Source organism: Vulpes lagopus, chromosome X (assembly GCF_018345385.1).
Source record: "Vulpes lagopus strain Blue_001 chromosome X, ASM1834538v1, whole genome shotgun sequence".
In the NCBI taxonomy this organism is placed as follows: domain Eukaryota; kingdom Metazoa; phylum Chordata; class Mammalia; order Carnivora; family Canidae; genus Vulpes; species Vulpes lagopus.
In genome coordinates, this window is record NC_054848.1 from 106,213,678 (window position 1) to 106,232,048 (window position 18,371).

At 46.4% G+C, this 18,371-nt stretch overlaps 1 protein-coding gene across 1 annotated transcript; it reads right to left on the reverse strand.

Moving 5' to 3' along the window:
• Positions 1–8,881: 8,881 nt before the first annotated feature.
• Positions 8,882–11,770, reverse strand: LOC121482679 (cancer/testis antigen family 45 member A10-like). The gene is made up of 4 exons (XM_041740496.1): positions 11,503–11,770; positions 9,833–9,955; positions 9,366–9,459; positions 8,882–8,981 (listed from the first exon to the last, which is right to left on the reverse strand). Exons 1-4 carry the CDS (start codon positions 11,768–11,770, stop codon positions 8,882–8,884), a joined length of 585 nt encoding a protein of 194 aa, XP_041596430.1.
• Between the last annotated feature and the right edge of the window lie 6,601 nt (positions 11,771–18,371).

Genomic DNA, 18,371 nt, shown 5'->3' on the forward strand with positions numbered 1-18,371 from the left:
TTCTTCTTTGACAATTTGAATGCCGTTAATGACTTTTTGTTGTCTGATTGCTGAGGCTAGGACATCCAGTACTATGTTGAATAGCAGTGGTGAGAGGGGACATCCCTGTCTTGTTCCTGATCTTAGGGGAAAGGCTCCCAGTGCTTCCCCATTGAGAATGATAGTTGCTGTGGGCTTCTCGTAGATGGCTTTTAAGATGTTGAGGAAAGTTCCCTCTATCCCTACACTCTGAAGAGTTTTGATCAAAAATGGATGCTGTATTTTGTCAAATGCTTTCTCTGCATCTAATTAGAGGATCCTATGGTTCTTGGTTTTTCCCTTGCTGACAGGATAGATCACCTGACTGTTTTTTCGAGTGTTGAACCAGGCTTGTGCCCGGAAATAAATCCAGCTTGGTCATGGTGAATAATTTTCTTAATGTTCTGTTGGATCCTATTGGCTAGTATCTTGTAGAGAATTTTTGCATCCATGTTCATCAGGGATATTGGTCTATAATTCTCCTTTTTGGTGGGGTCTTTGGTTTGGGAATTAAGGTGATGCTGGCCTCATAGAATGAGTTTGGAAGTACTCCATCCCTTTCTATCTTTCCAAACAGCTTTAGTAGAATACGTATGGTTTCCTCCTAAACGTTTGATAGAATTCCCCTGGGGAGCCATCTGGCCCTGGACTCTTCTGTCTTGGGAGGTTTTTGATAACTGCTTCAATTTCCTCCCTGGTTATTGGCCTGTTCAGGTTTTCTATTTCTTCATGTTCCAGTTTTGGTAGTTTGTGGCTTTCCAGGAATGCGTGTACTTCTTCTAGATTGCATAATTTATTGGCGTATAGGTGTTCATAACATGTTTTTAAAATCGTTTGTATTTCCTTGGTGTTGGTAGTGATCTCTCCTTTCTCATTCATGATTTTATTAATTTGAGTCTTCTCCCTCTTCTTTTTAATAAGACTGGCTAATGGTTTATCTATCTTATTAATTCTTTCAAAGAACCAACTCCTGGTTTTGTTGATCTGTTCCACAGTTTTTCTGCTCTCGATTTCGTTGAGTTCTGCTCAAATCTTTATTAACTCTCTTCTTCTGCTGGGTGTAGGATATATTGGATGTTTTTTCTCTAGCTCCTATAGGTGTAAGGTTACCTTTTGTATTTGAGTTCTTTACAGTTTTTGAATGGATGCTTGTATTGCGATGTATTTCCCTCTCAGGACTGCTTTTGCTGCATCCCAAAGATTTTGAACGGTTGTTATCTTCATTCTCATTAGTTTCCATGAATCTTCTTAATTCTTCCTTAATTTCCTGGTTGACCCTTTCATCTTTTAGCAGGATGGTCCTTAACCTCCACGTGTTTGAGGTCCTTCCAAACTGCTTGTTGTGATTTAGTTCTAATTTCAAGGCATTATGGTCTGGGAATATGCAGGGGACGATCCCAATCTTTTGGGATCGGTTCAGTCCCGATTTGTGACCCAGCATGTGGTCTATTCTGGAGAAAGTTCCATGTGCACTTGAGAAGAATGTGTATTCAGTTTAGTTTCGGTGTAAAGTTCTGTAGATATCTCTGAAATCCATCTGGCCCGGTGTATCATTTAAAGTTCTCGTTTCTTTGGAGATGTGGCATTGAGAAGACGTATCGAGTGTAGAAAGCGCTAGATTGAAGTCACCAAGTAGAAGTGTATTATTATCTAAGTTTTTCTTCACTTTGGTTATTAATTGATTTATATATTTGGCAGCTCCCACATTCGGGGCATATATATTGAGGATCGTTAAGTCCTCTTGTTGGATACATCCTTACATATGATACAGTGTCCCTCTTCATCTCTCACTACAGTCTTCGGGGTAAATTTTAGATTATCTGATATAAGGATGGCTACCCCTGCTTTCCTTTGAGGACCATTTGAATGGTAAATGGTTCTCCAACCTTTGATTTTCAGACTGTGGGTGTCCTTCTGTCTAAAATGAGTCTCTTGTAGACAGTAAATAGATGGGTCCTGCTTTTTTATCCAGTCTGACACCCTGCGCCTTTTGATGGGGTCATTAAGCCCGTTCACGGTAGTTACTATTGAAAGATATGAGTTTTGTGTCATCATGGTATCTATTCAGTCCTTCTTTTCGTGGATTGTTCCACTGGACTTCTTCTTAAAGGGGAATTTTAAGAGTCCCCCTTAAAATTTCTTGCAGAGCTGGTTTGGAGGTCACATATTCTTTCAGTTCCTGCCTGTCTTGGAAGCTCTTTATCTCTCCTTCCATTTTGAATGAGAGCCTTGCTGGGTAAAGTATTCTTGGTTGCACGTTTTTCTCATTTAGGACCCTGAATATATCCTGCCAGCCCTTTCTGGCCTGCCAGGTCTCTGTGGAGAGGTCTGCTGTTACCCTAATACTCCTCCCCATTAAAAGTCAGGGATTTCTTGTCTCTTGCTGCTTTAAGGATCTTCTCTTTATCTTTGGAATTTGCAAGCTTAACTATTAAATGTCGAGGTGTTGAATGGTTTTTATTGATTTTAGGGGCGATCTCTCTATTTCCTGGATCTGAATGCTTGTTTCCCTTCCCAGATTAGGAAAGTATTCAGCTATGATTTGTTCAAATACATATTCTGGCCCTCTGGCCCTTTCTGCGCCCTCGGGAACCCCAATTAAACGGAGGTTTTTCTTCCTCAGGCTGTCGTTTATTTCCCTCAATCTATCTTCATGGTCTTTTAATTGTTTTTCTCTTTTTTCCTCAGTTTCCCTCTTTGCCATCAACTTGTCTTCTATGTCACTCACTCGTTCTTCCACCTCGTTAAGCCTCGTCATTAGGACTTCTAATTTGGATTGCATCACATTCATTTGATCTTTCATTTCTGCCTGATTAGATCTAAATTCTGCAGTCATGAAGTCTCTTGAGTCCTTTATGCTTTTTTCTAGAGCCACCAGTAGCTCTATAATAGTGCTTCTGAATTGGCTTTCTGCAATTGAATTGTAATCCAGATGTTGTAACTCTGTGGGAGAGAGGACTGTTTCTGGTTCTTTCTTTTGAGGTGAGGTTATTCTTCTAGTCCTTCTGCTCAGTGCAGAGTGGCCAAAAACAAGTTGTATTGGGAAAAGGAGAAAAAGAGAGGAGAGAAAGAAGGAAAGAAAAGAGAAAAAGAAAAAGAAAGAAGAAAAAAGCAAAAAGAGAAGAAAAAGAAACAAAGGGGAAAAATGGGTGGGGGAAGCAAACAGAAATCAAAAAGCAAAACAAAACAAAACACGGGGGAGTATCTTCTGATTCTGTATACTTTAAGCCCCTTGACTTCCCCTAGAACTATTCTGTCTAGATGGTCTTCTGGGGGAGGGGCCTGTTGTGCTGATTTTCAGGTGTTAGCACTTGGGGGAGCTGCTCAGCCCCCTGCCTGATGCAGGGCTCAGTGGTGGTTGTTTGCCCTGTGAGGCCCGAGGAGGAAATACGACAGTGGCATTGGCCAGCTCTGGAGCCCTGGATTCAGCCCCTGCAGTAACTACGGAGCTCTCAGTCTGCAGGGCCTGGAGGCTCCAGGGGTAGGGCCCCTGATCTGCTCAGCTCGGGGCAGGAGCGTCCTTGCTGTCCTGGGCCCTCCCAGCCACTGCCTGTCCCGGGCGGAGGCAGGATCCTGGGCTGTGTCCCGGCGCCTAGTGCTCCCGGCCTGTGCTGTTGGATTCGCGCTCCCGGCCGCGCAGCCCCCTCCGCAGAGCCGCCACCCGAGCCCCTCCGAGCGGCTCCCAGAGCCGCACAGCCCACTCCGCACGGAGCCTCTGCCGGAGCCGCCTCCGAGCTGCTCCCGGGGCACGTAGCCCCCTCTGCAGTGCCGCCAGCCGAGCCCCTCCGAGCTGCTCCTGGGTCAATGCGTGCGTGCGCTGCAGCCCTTAGGGAGCTCGGCCCACTCTCCCAGGGGGCAGGTGTCTGTTAGTGTCCCAGGGAGCCTGAGGGCATCCCCGCCTTCCTGGGGTCCTGCTCTAACTCCCTGCGAGCGCCTTTCTGCCTGGGGAAGATTGGTGAAGCTCCTGCTTCTCCGGGACGGGGCTCTCCTGTCCTGGGGACACTCGCCCCGGCCTCAGCCCGGCTCCTCGCGGGGCCCCTCCCCCTTGGATGCCTTTTGTGTCTTTATTTCTTTTTTCCCCGTCTTCCTACCTTGATAGAAGCGCGAACTCTTCTCACTGTAGCATTCCAGCTGTTCTCTCTTTAAATCTCAGGCCGAATTCATAGATTTTCAGGATGATTTGAAGGTTATATAGGTAATTTGGTGGGGACAGGTGATTTGGGGACCCTACTCCTCCACCATCTTGCCCCTCCTCCCTCGAAATATTTCAAATTAAATGAAATGTTCATAGCTTGGAATTTTTGACTCAAAGGAAAAATGCTAGTTTGGGTTACTACACCCAATTTACAAACGTAAGCCTGTGATGTGATTAATAAATGTGTTGACAATTTAAGTTCTGCAGATATTTCATTGATAGTCCTTAGTTCAAAGCAGAGACAATATCTAGACTTTGTAACTCATCAGAATCCTGTTTGGATCTCATGAGCTGACACATGAATTTTCTTTTGTCCAGCCTTGTCCAAATGTAGAAGTAGCCTTGAGATTTTTATTGAATAACACCAATCAGAGTAATATTTTCCAAAGACCTTTCAGAAAGCTGAAATTAAATAGAAATCGTTATAGACCATCAGTTGCCAAAAGAAGTTAGCACTCATGGCAATTTTCTTGTCAAAATGACATTGGGGAGGGGGCACCTGGGTGGCTCAGTCGATTGAGCATCTGCCTTAGGCTCAGGTCATGATCCCAGGGTCCTGGAACAAGCCTGGCGTTGGGTTTCCTGCTCAGCAGGGAGTCTGCTTTGCCTCTCCCTCTGTAGCTCTCTATGCTTGTGTTTGCCCTCTCGCTCTCAAATAAATAAGTAAATTCTTTTTAAAAATAACATTTAAAGAAGTATATTTTACAAATATGATTGATGAGTTTGCTACAATGAAAGCCAGGAAGTAAGATTATATAATGTATTCTACTTGGATGCCAAAATATTCAAATTAAAAACAATATTGTGAGTTAAGGGTACATCTAAATTTAAATTTTACAATACCTTTTCAATCATATTTTTAAAATATCATTTCTTACTTTTTTAATTCCAATATAAATAACATGGTGTTTTTTAGTTATGGGCTTACAAATTTATAGTGTATTAAACAATTATATATACTACTTGGTGTTCATCATGGTAAGTGTTCTCTTAATCCCCGTCAACTATATCACCCATCCCCTACCCTCTTCCCTCTGGTAACCACCACTTTGTTTGTTCTCTGTAGTTAAGGGTCAGTAATTTTGTCTTTCTGGGTTTTTTTGTTCATTTGTTTTGTTTCCTAAATTGCACATGTGAGTGAAATTGTATGTTATTTGTCTTTCCCTGACAAATGTACAAAGAAGATGTTGTACATACCACTAGGGTCTTCCTTTAGATGGGGTCACACAGCAACACTCTGAGGAGGTGGCATTTCAGGAGAGAGGGGAAGGGTGACAAGATGTGAGAAGCAGAGTTGAGGGAGCAGGAAGTATACCTTTAACGGCTCTCAAATGGGCAAAGGCTGCCATGCGTTGGGAACCAGGATGCCAGTGTGGCTGTAGCACAATGATGGGGGCAGAGAGACAGTGATAGAGGTGAGGGTTCCAAGTGTGCTTGGACAGATACCCGGCTCTTTGCAACTGTGCCTTCGGTTATGGTACTTGTCAATAATTACTGGCTGAATGGTTCAAGATCATGGTTCAAACAGTTTAAACACAGGTCTGTCCAGCCCACTGCTGGCCAAATAAGGGATTTTACTAGAAAGTGATCACTTCATTCCTCCTTTGCTGTTCCCTGACCATCACTTATAGTGATTACATGCATTGGATAATGAACTCGTGGAAAGTCGACTTGAAGCAGATCATCAGGTTTAATGGAGAGAGACCTACTGCACACCCAAGGGCACAAAACCGTGAAACCTTGATTTTTGATCTTCTTAGATGATCTACATATTATGTAAAAGCTCTTTCCTTGACCATCAGGGTCAGTTGTCATGGAGGCAAGGCTTGGACATCAGCACATGGGGTTAAGGTCACCCCCTCCTCGAGGCTCCTCAGCAGTCTCTGGCTCCAGAGGCCTGGCTGCTTAACTATCCCCAATCAGTAAGAGTTGGCGTTACCCTTTCCTGAGTAGGTCACTTTGCATGTCCCCTCACGTTCTTGGCCTGAATCTCCTCAGAAGGAGGAGAAGGACTGAGTAAACTCTACTCCATGGATCCTAAGGAGTAATGGCAGAGGTCAGACATTCCCAGTGTGTTCAGGGCCTGGACACAGTGGCACCCAGAAATTTGTGGGTTTGTGCTGAGGGTGATGATGAGTGATCCCAGGACTCCTTAATGTTGTGTGACCACAACATGGGGATGGACTCTTGGGAACCTGGTGCACAAGGGAGACATCAACGCACAGAGATGTCCACCACAGGCTCACGTGCTCTTGGGGGGCAGGAACACTGTCTCAAAGGAGATGTGGGCTTTACATATCAGCAGACTCTCTGCTGTTAATGTGAACTGGTTTTCTGAGTCAGTCCCCTTGAGAAGAGACTTTGTTGTTCTAGGTGCAGGCGATCAGAAGTAAGCCCATCCATTCTTCCTTGATTCACTTATTGCTGCAGAAATTGTCAGCCAAGGAGCACTCAGCCTTCTGTGTTGGTCTTTTGAACTAGAAAGGCCTCGGGACGCCTGGGTGGCTCAGCAGTTGAGCGTCTGCCTTTGGCTCAGGACATGATCCCAGATCTGGGATCGAGTCCCGCATTGGGCTCCTTGCGGGAAGCCGGCCTATATCTCTGCGTGTCTCTCTCTCTCTCTCACTCGTCTCTGTCTGTCCGTCTCTCTCTCTCTCTCTCTCTCTCTCTCTCTCTCTCTATCCCCCCCGCCACGTCTCTCATGAATAAATAAATAAAATCTTTTTAAAAACGAACTAGAAAGGTAAAGAGTCCAGAAGGGAAAGCGCTTGCTATTCCATCTGTGACCAACTATGAATTTAACAAGAAGAGAGGAAACTCGAAAGTCCATACTGCTTCAACTTCTGCTTTACTATTCCAGCAAGAGGAAGAAAGATTTTTCCTTCTCTCCCCAGCAACAGGCAAGCCAATAAGAGACATTCACAGTCCAGTAGATAGATGAGAGACAGTTGCAATTCAGCCAATGAGGGACAGTCACAGCCCAGCCAATGAAGGATACTTACAGCCCACCCAGTGATAGATAGTCACATCTCAGCCAATGAGGGACAGTCACAGCATAGCCAATGAGGGATAATGACAGCCAGCCAATGTGAAACCTCTCTACATTCAAATGTAGGTTTAACTCAAATGAACTTCTTGTTTACAACTGCCCCTCTCCTCCTTATAAGAGCCTTCCTCTCCTTAGTTTTCTGGACTTGCCTATGATTTTACTATAGTGTGATTTTCCTGAAAATATAGAACAGGTTTATTTTTAAGGTTAACGACTCCTTCACTTGGCAAGGCTAACTCTTCGTACTTTTAAGTCTTTACACCTCAATTTAGTAAGGAATCCAGTTTCCCTTTAGTGAAATTTAGACATAGGGCTGCTCCATTCTCAAGAGCACATGCCATGGACTGAGGGACACCAGGGTTTAACTATGGCTTCAGCGCCAAGCCAGCTGTCCGACCTGGAGCAAGGACATTCTCTCTGGGGACTAAGTATCCTCAGTAGTTAAGAAGAAATCGGTCCCCTGCCTCTTAAGATGGCTGTGAGGTGGAGAGGAGCAGGACGGTAAGAATCCAAAGCCCACCCTGGCCCGTGTGAAGTGCTCTATAAATATTCTGCTCAGGCTTGGCGCTGCCTAGAGGAGACGTCATAACCCAGTACCAGGGAGAGGCTACAAGAACTGAGACAGAGAGAGTTCACGGGGGTCATTCACTGACTGTCAGTGATCTAGTGACAGTGACACTGCCTAGGGTTCAGGTTGGATGGATCCTCTCCCTCAATCATCAGGCAAACCTGGGGCTCTGGCACAGTGTGGCGATATGGAAACTGACTGGGAAGGACACAGGGCTGTAACTACACAAGACAATGTGGAGGACTGTGTCCATGAGGTTTGGCTTATTCTCGGCACTCTCATGATTTTCATTAAAGTCGAAGGAAAACATTACAAGTCACTTCAGGCAGGAAATCTAATGGTGGGCCCATGGTAAGTAAGGTGGGAGTCATGCCCTCAGACCGAGCCCTATAAGGACCTGAGAGGATGTCTCATACAAATCAACAAGAATGGAGAATGTATAGGGTGCTGACTGGCTGAGACAGTGGAGGCAATGACTCTGGATCTCCGGGTTGTGAGTTCAGGCCCCTCATAGAGTGCAGACATTACTTTAAAAATAAAATTTTAAAAAAGGAGTTGGCTAGGGTTTTAAGTCAGTTAAGTGACTCACTCTTGATTTCAGCATAAGTCATGATACCAGGGTTGTAACACTGAGCATCTCATCAGGCTCTGTGCCAGATGTGGAACCTGCTTAAGAATCTCACTCTCCTCCTTCTGCCACTTCATCTCTCCCTCTCATAAAAATAAAGGGACTGGCTAGTGTAGAAGACAATTATAAATACAGGCTAAAGGCTTGTGATCAGCTGAGGAGCTAGGATTTACTGTAACCTGCATGTAACACTAAATAGTGTTGCCCCACCTCAGAAGGAAAACAAAAAATTCATTCAAACTAAATACTTAGGGCAAAAGCCCAGGTTTTAATAACAGATAACATTCAAGTTGCAATGCTTTTTCTTAGCCTCAAGAAAACAATTTTCAGAGTGAACTCATGCCAGGAGGCGTCAACAATATCAAATTGCATCCAGGACAGCCACCTGGTTCTGCTTTATCATTGATCATTTCTATAATAGGTTTACAAGTTGTGGGTGTGAGTATCTTTCTTGAGAAAGTGGTCCAATTCTAGTTTGTCTAGTACCTCCTGAAGGTGACCGATTAGGTCTTGTCTTTGGACTCTGAAAATAAAGAGAGACATCATTAACCAAAAAATATCTAAAGAACCTATAAAGCAATATTCTCCGTAGAAAATGCAATGAGGAGTAACATTTGCATGAGAACAAAAAAAAAAGACATTTGCAAGATAAGGGACAATCCAGCAAATGCAAAGAGTGACAGTTCAGGGTCAATGAATGTCCTCCTCAAACTCAGGTATGAACAGTAGGTTCCTGGAGCTTAAAGGAACCAGTGAGATTCAGATGATATCACTCTAAACTGGAGACAACATGAACTCTGAGTGAGGACCAGGGTTTGAGAAATTCCAGCAGGGCACAATGCCACCTCTCCCCAAGCAACCCACTGGGCCCCCGAGAAACACACTAGACAATTCTTCCTACACTCACTTTGCTGCTTGCTTCATGGCATATATCACGAACTTTCTCTGCAGTTCTGGAGGTCCTTGTACTCCTTCAAGCAATTTGAGGATTTTTTCATATTCTGATCATGTTTAGAAAAAAAAAAAAACCTTCAGGACGTGTAAAGAACAAAGAGGAGGTATAACAAAAACTTGATGTCTCAGCAATCATTCAAGAGCTAGAATGTTAGAGCATGTGAGCTTTCCATGCTTACATACAGACATTCGAACACAGCCACTAGTGGATCTCTCAGAAACAATAAGCAATTAAGGAATACAAAGGATTAAAAACAAAGTTTACTAGCACATTTCTGTTCAAATAATGAGGAACTATTCTAATTGTGAAAACTCAATTCTGGTAAAGGATGAGCCTCAACAAGTTGGTTGGATCTAGTCTAACTCAAAGAATTAGAAAGACTTGCTCGGGTTTCATGGAGAGAAATTCTTTTTACTTACGTCCTCCAAACTCTCGAATTTCCTTCTTCAACTGCGCTTTGACTTCCATATTGATCACTATTGGTATTGGCAGTTTATCTGGCACATCTCCCGACACAGACATTGCCATGACCTTGGGGTCAACTGCAGAGAGACAGCTGGTAATGATTATTCTTACCAGTGCATTACTACCAGGTTCGTGAAGCAACCCACCCTTGCTGATTGCGCTTAAGTCATGAGACAAAGAATCCAAGTGACTGTGTGGAATGCCATCTCCTGACGTATTCATAAGCTCTGGAGGAACAGATTTTGATAAGAGGCCATCGGGGGTGGGGAGTGGGGTTTGACCACTTCTCGTCCCCTCCCCATGGATACTATGAAAGACAGGTGCATCTGGAAACCAGATTGAATGTGGAGCTGCAATCATGAGCATTTCAACAACCCCACACAGACATCATCCACATGCTCCGTGTCTCTAAAGTTTTCATTTCATAGCAGAAGGCGATACCAAATAGATGGATCGGACCTAAAAACTGGACCTCAAGAAAAATAATGCAATAAAGAAGCCTCTTATATTCCTGAACTATGTGTACACATAGAAACCTACTTGGACACGATAACCAATTAAAAACCCCTCACAGAGCCGTGGCACTCTTCAATTAATGTCCCCTTGATGCCCTCAACAAATGGAAAAGCTAAATGTGTCCCTTGGTATCAGAATGCCTCAACTGGCACCCCATCACCAAAAATCCCAGCCAGTAAATGACAATCCTCTTCAGTCTTTTCCATCACAGAAATTTAATTTGCTGTACTCCAAGTGTGATGGGTCTACTTCATTCAATCATCTTCCTCTTGCTAGGCATCAAGCCAACACTGGGGATCAGCAGTGAACAAGACAGAAGAAACCCTTCCCTTTTGGAATGTATAACCCTGGTGGTAGGTATAAAATGAGCAAAGGGATAAATACAGTTTGTGTCAGGAAGTAAGTAAGCAGGGATGTTACAGACAGCAGAAAGGGAAGCATCCACGAGTGTGTTGTCAGCCAGGGGCCTCTGAGGAGGTGACACCTGGGCAGAGGCAGGAGCAGGAGACAGAACTGGCCTGTGCATACACAAAGCAGGAGTTCCAGGGGACCTGAGGGCCATGCAGGACCCCTAGAGTGGGACAAACCAGGTGTGGGTAGCAATTGGACACACAGGGTTAGCAAGCAGGACACAGAGAGGATAGCTGATGGTAGGAGATGATGGCAGGTCCAGGTCCTGTAGTGTGTGTAGACCAGCATTTGGATCTCAGAATCCGTGCAGAATACAGGGTGGAGTTGATGACACTAATGATGCACGTGAACTGATAACTCTGTGGACATGGTCACTCTGGGCACACAGCAATAGATGGGCTCCTAGGGTCAAGTGGGGAAGCAGGATGTAAGCTCAGAAGCTAGGGGAGCAGGTGAATGAGGCAGGAGGCACCATGGTATGAGGCACAGTGTAATGATGGGACTCAGGAACAATGACAGTACTAAGAGTCTCTGGAGAAAGAAGAGCACAAGGAAGAATGAAAAGGCATATTCAAGAAGAAGGAAAGCAGTAGGGTGAGGAGGCTGGGAAGCCAGAAATGTTTCTAGGAAGGACAGAGTGAACACCTGGCCCAGTGTGGCTAAGAAATTGAGGGCAGCATCAGCCAAAGCTGGTAACCTTGACGGGAAATGCTCCCGTGGTGTGGAGGGCCCAGAGACAGGGCTTCCGTGGGTGAGGTCAGGAAGGGGAGGGTAGGACGGGCATCCTCACCATCTTCCAAGGCCATGGCTGAGCCCACGGGGTGGGATGCTCCCTCTCCTTCCTCTTTCACTGACAGCAGTGCCATCCTCTGCATTTTCTTAGACGGAGGAGGAGTGATGGGTTTCCCAGGACGTTTCGTTTGGCTTTCGGGCACAACAGCAGACTCCTCTGCTTTATCAGTCATCACTTCCTGAGGAGCATCAAGAAACATGTTCCATTAATGACTAAAACGCAACTCTACCTACACAGTATGGAGGGTCCTTAACAAGTTAAAAATAGAACGACTGCTGGAAAGATTTCTAAGTTCCAGCAATTTCCCTACTAAGTACTTACCCAAAGGATACAAACTTACTGATTTGAAGGGGCGCATGTTTATAGCAGCATTTGCTACAAGACCCAAACTATGGTAAGAGCACAAGTGTCCATCGACTGATAAGTGTACAAAGAACAGGTGGTGTATATACAATGGAATATTACAGAGCCATAAAAAAACATGAAATCTTGCAATTACTTAGATGGAGCTAAGAGCATAATCCTAATTGAAATAAAACAGTCAGAGAGAAGCAAATAGGCTATGATTTCACTCATATTTGGAATTTAAGATACAAAACTAACTTAGGAGTCTCTCATGTTCTGTCACCCTCTCTGATATTTCCCACTCATTTTCTCTCCTTTCGCCTTTAAGCCCTTTCACTATTTCTTATATTCCCTGTATGAATGAAACCATATAATGTTTGTCCTAACTCTGGGAAATGAACAAGGGGTAGTGGAAGAGGAGGTGAGTGGGAGGACAGAGTGACTGGGTGACGGGCACTGAGGGGGACCCTTGATGGGATGAGCACCGGGTGTTATACTATACGTTGGCAAATCGAACTCAGATAAAAATAATATACAAAAAAAAAAAAAAAAAAGAAAGAAAACTGATGAACGTGGGAGCAAAAGGTGGGGAAAACCATCAAAAAGACTCCTAAGTACAGAGACCAAACCAAGGTTTAGTAAAGGGGAGATGGGCATGGGGTCGGGTCTAATGCGTGACAGGGACTAAAGAGGACAGTTGTTGTGATGAGCACCACGTAATGCATGGCAGTGTAGAATCACTGAATTCTAACCCTGAAACGAATAGTAAGTTTGTATTTTAATTCACTGGAGTTGGAATAAAAACTTGAAAATTAATGCAAGCATTCCAAAACTGCTTTCTACACATGTATATACACATGCATCCAGGTCATTTATATGAGGTTTAATAGGGTACACTTTTCAATGATGCCCACTCAAATATCTGTTTTCAGGAAACCCAGCTTAATTTCCATCCAGTCCATGTGGAAAATGGGAGAAGCTAACATACAGGTGTCATCCAAAGGCAAACAATGCACATGATGAATCAGATTGCTTCCAGAATGTGAACCCCTCAGCAAGAATTGAATAGACACGTGATTACATCTCGGAGGAAGGACAAACCATCTTGTGAAAATCCTTTCAGGGGAAATCATTTCCCTTCTTGATTCGATTTAAGTGAACATTACCACTATTGTCTGAATCTTCACAGAATTCCCCTTAGTAGAGGGTAAGAGGAGAACTCTTTAATCCACCCACTTCCAATGGCAGGGAGTTCAAACACATCAGAGTAGGAGCCATGTGATGAGCACTTGTCAGTGTTGCTGATGGATCAAATGGTTACGTATTGGTATGAGAGATTACTGGAAATGTCTTCTCACCCTAGGATAACCCCCACATTTGCCCCAGCATGTTGTCAAATATTTGTGGTCAATACCTGTTCTGAACCATGGACAGTTTCCCTTCAGCAGGAGTGCAAAAGAGGGAAATGATTTTCATGGAACTTTTCCTTCCAGCTAGATTCCCTGCTAAATGCTTTCCTCGTACTGACTCACTTAATCTTCCACAGGGCCCGCTGGTTTGCAACACTGGACACTCCCCAGGGTGACGTAAGAAACTGGCCCCCTACTCAAAGAGCAGAGAGAGGATGAAGGAAGAGGACCGCTAAACCAGATTGGTAGATATCAGGTGTAACAAGCAAGGGCATTTACACGCGAGGCTTGTCTTTGGCTGGCAGGAGGAATAGATAATCCACCCCTCCTTCCAGACCCTTCAGATTTATATGACCTCAATTAGGTTCAGTCACATAGGTGCACATCCAGCAGCAATCATGCCCCCTCCATGAGCTCCTCAGACACTCCACCCCTCAGGACTGACTATGATAATCATGTCCGTTTCCCTCTGCCACAATGTGCCCTGAGCGGTCAGCCAGGGGTTCCTTGGGCATACAGGTAGATCCTCTGGTGGCTCTCTGGCTACACCAACTGTTGGATTGCTTCCTTTGCTGGGCCTAAGAGTAGCCCCACCCCCACCCCCGTAGAAAGTTCTTCACAACTGGTGCCCAATCTGTAACGGGACACCACAGGAGCTACAGAAGTCCAAGGTTGGAAAAACAGATAAAAACAGTGTTTGTATGGGAAGGTCATCCCCTTATGCAAGAATCCCAGTTGTGGCCTGCTCCCTACATGTTCCTGTGGCTGCAGCATCAGGAAACTGACCTCATAATGCCTCCCACACATGCTGGGCAAGGAAGGCAGCAGTCAGGCCAGACGAGATGGACTGGGAGCAGGATCTGCCAGAGCAGGACCCCACCTGCTCCCCTCTAACAACAGTGTGGGCTCCCATCTGGGTATGGTGCATCTTGGCAGAAGAGGGGGATCCCACGCGGGCATGGAACCCTTTCCCCTCCCTCACAGCTGTGAGGAAACACACTCTTCCTGCAGAGATCCCCTTGCAAATCCCAGAAGATCCCATCTCTCCCGGGACCCATGGGGCTTAGTGTCCTGAGCGCAGCAGAGCACAGTGATCCACTGTGAGAGTCGGGCTGTGCCTGTCTCCTGAGACTTCCATAGCCTTATGAGGCTGTCTCTCAGGGGACCCCAGTCCAGAGTATGGGGTAAGAAACAGGCTCTATTGCTTCGTCATTCAAATACATTATAGCTGGGACAGTACTGTAGTCCAGCAGAACAAGGTGGATTTACTGTAGGCTATTTAATCTGCTGTTTTAATTTCCGATTCTTCCCTTCTACCATCCCGCTGCCCACAGCTCAATGGGACATGGAACCTTCACACCATGTCAAGTTCCTCTGCCCAGTCTTTCATATCATGATGCTTAAAACATGACCCAGATCCCTGTCTATTTGACAAGGGTATGTCTACACAGAAATCTTCTCTGATCCCCTAATGGTGGCGGCCTGTTTTGCCCATTAGGAGAAAGCTTCCATTAGGCCAGATATGTTGTCTACACAAAGGATGGCATATTGAGGACCCTCACTGGGATGGAGGGGCCCACGTATCACTTGCCACCCCCACATCAGGTGAGAACTCGGGCAGATGGTGCCAGATTCCTCTGGAGGTTGCCTGGGGCCCTGTTCAGAAGGCACAGGGCAGGCTGCTGTTGCATTAACATAGTCCCTGTGTTGTTTAGGACCATTCTGCCTGGTGTTGCACTGTGACCTTCCTGCCCACTCATGCGAGCTGCCAGATCTATGGGAGGGGCAGGCACTAGGGCTCTGGTAGGGCATCAGCTTCCTCATGGCCAGGAGTCTCAGTGCCTTAGGAGCCAGAGTGTGCAAAACAGCAAAGACAGCCTGGCAGACAAACCCAAATATCTCCCCACATACCGTGGCCTCACGAGGACTTAATCTTGATCATCCACCCTCAGCATCCCAGTGTCCAGGCTCTAGGGATCATCCCTGCATTTCAGACCAACTGTCAGCGCTTACATTCTGGGCCCCTTGGTCTAGCAGTCATCGCCACGCATCCCAGAGCCACATGAACCACACCTGGAAGTGTGCCTTGGCCTTTGGATGGGTGGGGTGGTCTTCAGGCGTCTAACAGACTTCCACACCTCCCCACACAGAGGGCAATGGCCAAGCCTGAAATTCCCCAATGGAGCCTCCTTCTCCAGATCCATTTCTCTAGTCTCATGGCTGGTTGACCCCTGGAGATTACTGTGCAGCTTCTGGGTGAATTCAGACACTCATCCGTTACAAGGGGTGGGCAAGGAGGGACGAGGGAAAGCAGCAGACCACTCGACATGGGTCCTGGGAGGTTTAAGAAGCAAAGAACGTATATATGAGGCTGGACTTGGGCAGCCCCATGAGTAGATCTTCGCGAAGCTGGCCAGAAAAAAAAAAAAAGTTTGTATAGACGACTATACGGAGTTCATTTCAGGCACCTTCCATATGGGCCCAGCAACACTCACTCTGAAGCTGTGAACTTGCCACAGTTCCTAGGGCGGAGCAGAACTTACATTCAATGAGGTGGGGCGTGTGAGGGGGTTCTGGTGACTTGGGGCAGGTTGGAGTCAATGGGAGATCAAGTTTCTCAGGAACTCCTCCAACAAAGACAAAATTCTGGCAAAAACTAAAAACAAAGTAAGGAAGGGGAGCTCTAGGGGGTCAGGAGCGATCATCCAGCGCAAAGATTCCCATGGTGGGTGGCTGGCTTACAGACAGGAGCCCTCTCCTGGCTCAGCAGCCATCAGCCTGCGGGATCATCCTTCATCAAAATCCGTTTACTGGGCAGAAGACCATCTTATGAAAGCGATGAGATGAGGAAGGGGCAGGACTTGTTAAGAGTGGCCAGAAGAAGGAGTAACGGGCCCGGAAATGCACATTGAGGCCCCAAGTGCTTCTTCACCACATTCACAAGGAACCTACAAAATAGGAGTGAATAATGGAAAAGCATCCCAGTGGGCTTGCTGCTACTTCCCTCAGCCCACAACTGACACGTTTGTTGTTTTGCCAATGTCTTGTGACGTTGCTGAGTGTGAATCCATTTGTCTGAGAACTATCATGCCCTTCAAACTACCTTAGAAATATTTTAACTGAGAAATTTCAATTGCATTCACTTTATATGCAAAATTTTAATTGCATTTAACTTGGAGATGTTGAGGATCCGGGATGGGACTAAAGTGACCACGTGAGGGGTGAGCAGCATGGGATTCTGACCAGGCCTCACAGTTGAGTCCAGTTGAGCACAGAAGATGCCCGTCCTTTAGTTTCTCAGGGTGCCAGCCTGGCATCCTCCGTGGTAGCGCCTGCAGAAAGAAGGGCAGAAAGAGCCCTTTCCCCTCTCACAGCTGCTCCGCACTCTTCTGTGTTGTCACAAGTGGAGTGTGGGAGAGGCGGGGCAAGACGTCGGAAGAGTAGGATTCCCCAAGTCACCAGTCCCCACCAACTAACTTACCTAGATAACTTTCAAATCATCCTCAAAACCTACAAATTCGGCCTGAGATTTAAAGAGAGAACAGCTGGGATGCTACAGAGAGAAGAGTTCGCACTTCTATCAAGGTAGGAAGATGGAAAAAAATTAAAGGAATAAAAAGGCATCCAAGGGGGAGGGGCCCCACGAGGAGCCTGGCTAAGGCTGGGCGGCAAGAGCCTCCGGGGCAGGAAAGCCCAGTCCCGGAGAAGCAGGAGCTTTACCAATCTTCCCGGATGGAAAGGCGCTCACAGGGAACTCGGGCAGGATCCCAGGAGGGGCAGTGGAGCCCTCAGGCTCCCAGGGGCACTAGCAGAGGAACTGCACCCCGGGGGAGAGCACCCACACCACCAGCCGAGCACTGGAAAGGGCTGGAGCACACGCCTGGCGGGGCCCCTGGAGCAGCTCAGGCGGAGGCTCTGCGCCAAGGGGACTGCGGGACCCCAGGAGCAGCTGAGGCGGCGGCTCCATGCGGTGGGGCCTGTGCAGCCCTGGGAGCGCGATTCCAGCGGCAAAGGCCCTGGAGCCCAGGGCACTGGGGGACACAGCCCAGGATCGGGCGCTCCCCTCGGGACAGATGGAGGCCGGGAGGACACAGGGCAGTAAGGACGCTCCTGACCCTGGGTGGCCCTGAGCTGTGCAGATTGGCGCCCTCTGTCCCCGGAGCATCCAGGCCCCTGTGGACTGGGAGACTGTGGTAGTTACTGCTGGAGCTGATTCCAGGGCTGGAGAGCTGGCCAACGCCACTTTTGTTGCTCCTCCTGGTATCACCTTGTGCCTGGGACTGAGCAGGGCCCCCAAGGAGAAGGGGCCTCACAGGATAAACAGCTCCCACTGAGCCCTACACCTGGCAGGAGGCTGGGCAGCTCCCCCACGTCCACACACTTGAGAAGCAGCACAGCAGGCCCCTCCCCCAAAAGACCAGCTGGAAGGACAGGAGAAGAGCAAGTTCTTGACCGAGCAGTGCTGGACAGTTCCAGGGGGAAGTCGAGGGATTTACAGTATATAGAATCAGAGGATACCCCCCTCGTTTTTTTTGTTTTCTGTTTGTTCTCCCCCTTTTTTCATCTCTTTTTCTCCTTTGTAAAGTACAACTTGGTTTTGGCCCCTCTGTTCTGAGCAAAATGACTAGAAGGAAAAACTCACCACAAAAGAAAGAATCAGAAACAGTCCTCTCTCCCACAGAGTTACAAAATTTGGGTTACAATTCAATGTCAGAAAGCCAATTCAGAAGCACAATTATAAATCTCCTAGATTGGCTCTAGAAAAAAGCATAAAGGATTCAAGAGACTTCATGACTGCAGAATTTAGATCTAATCAGGCTGAAATTAAAAATCAATTAAATGAGATGCAATCCAAACTGGAGGTCCTAACGACGAGGGTTAACGAGGTAGAAGAACAAATGAGTGACATAGAAGACAAGTTGATGGCAAAGAAAGAAGCTGAGGAAAAAAGAGACAAACAATCAAAAGATCATGAGGATAGGTTAAGGGAAATAAAGGACAGCCTCAGAAGGAAAAATC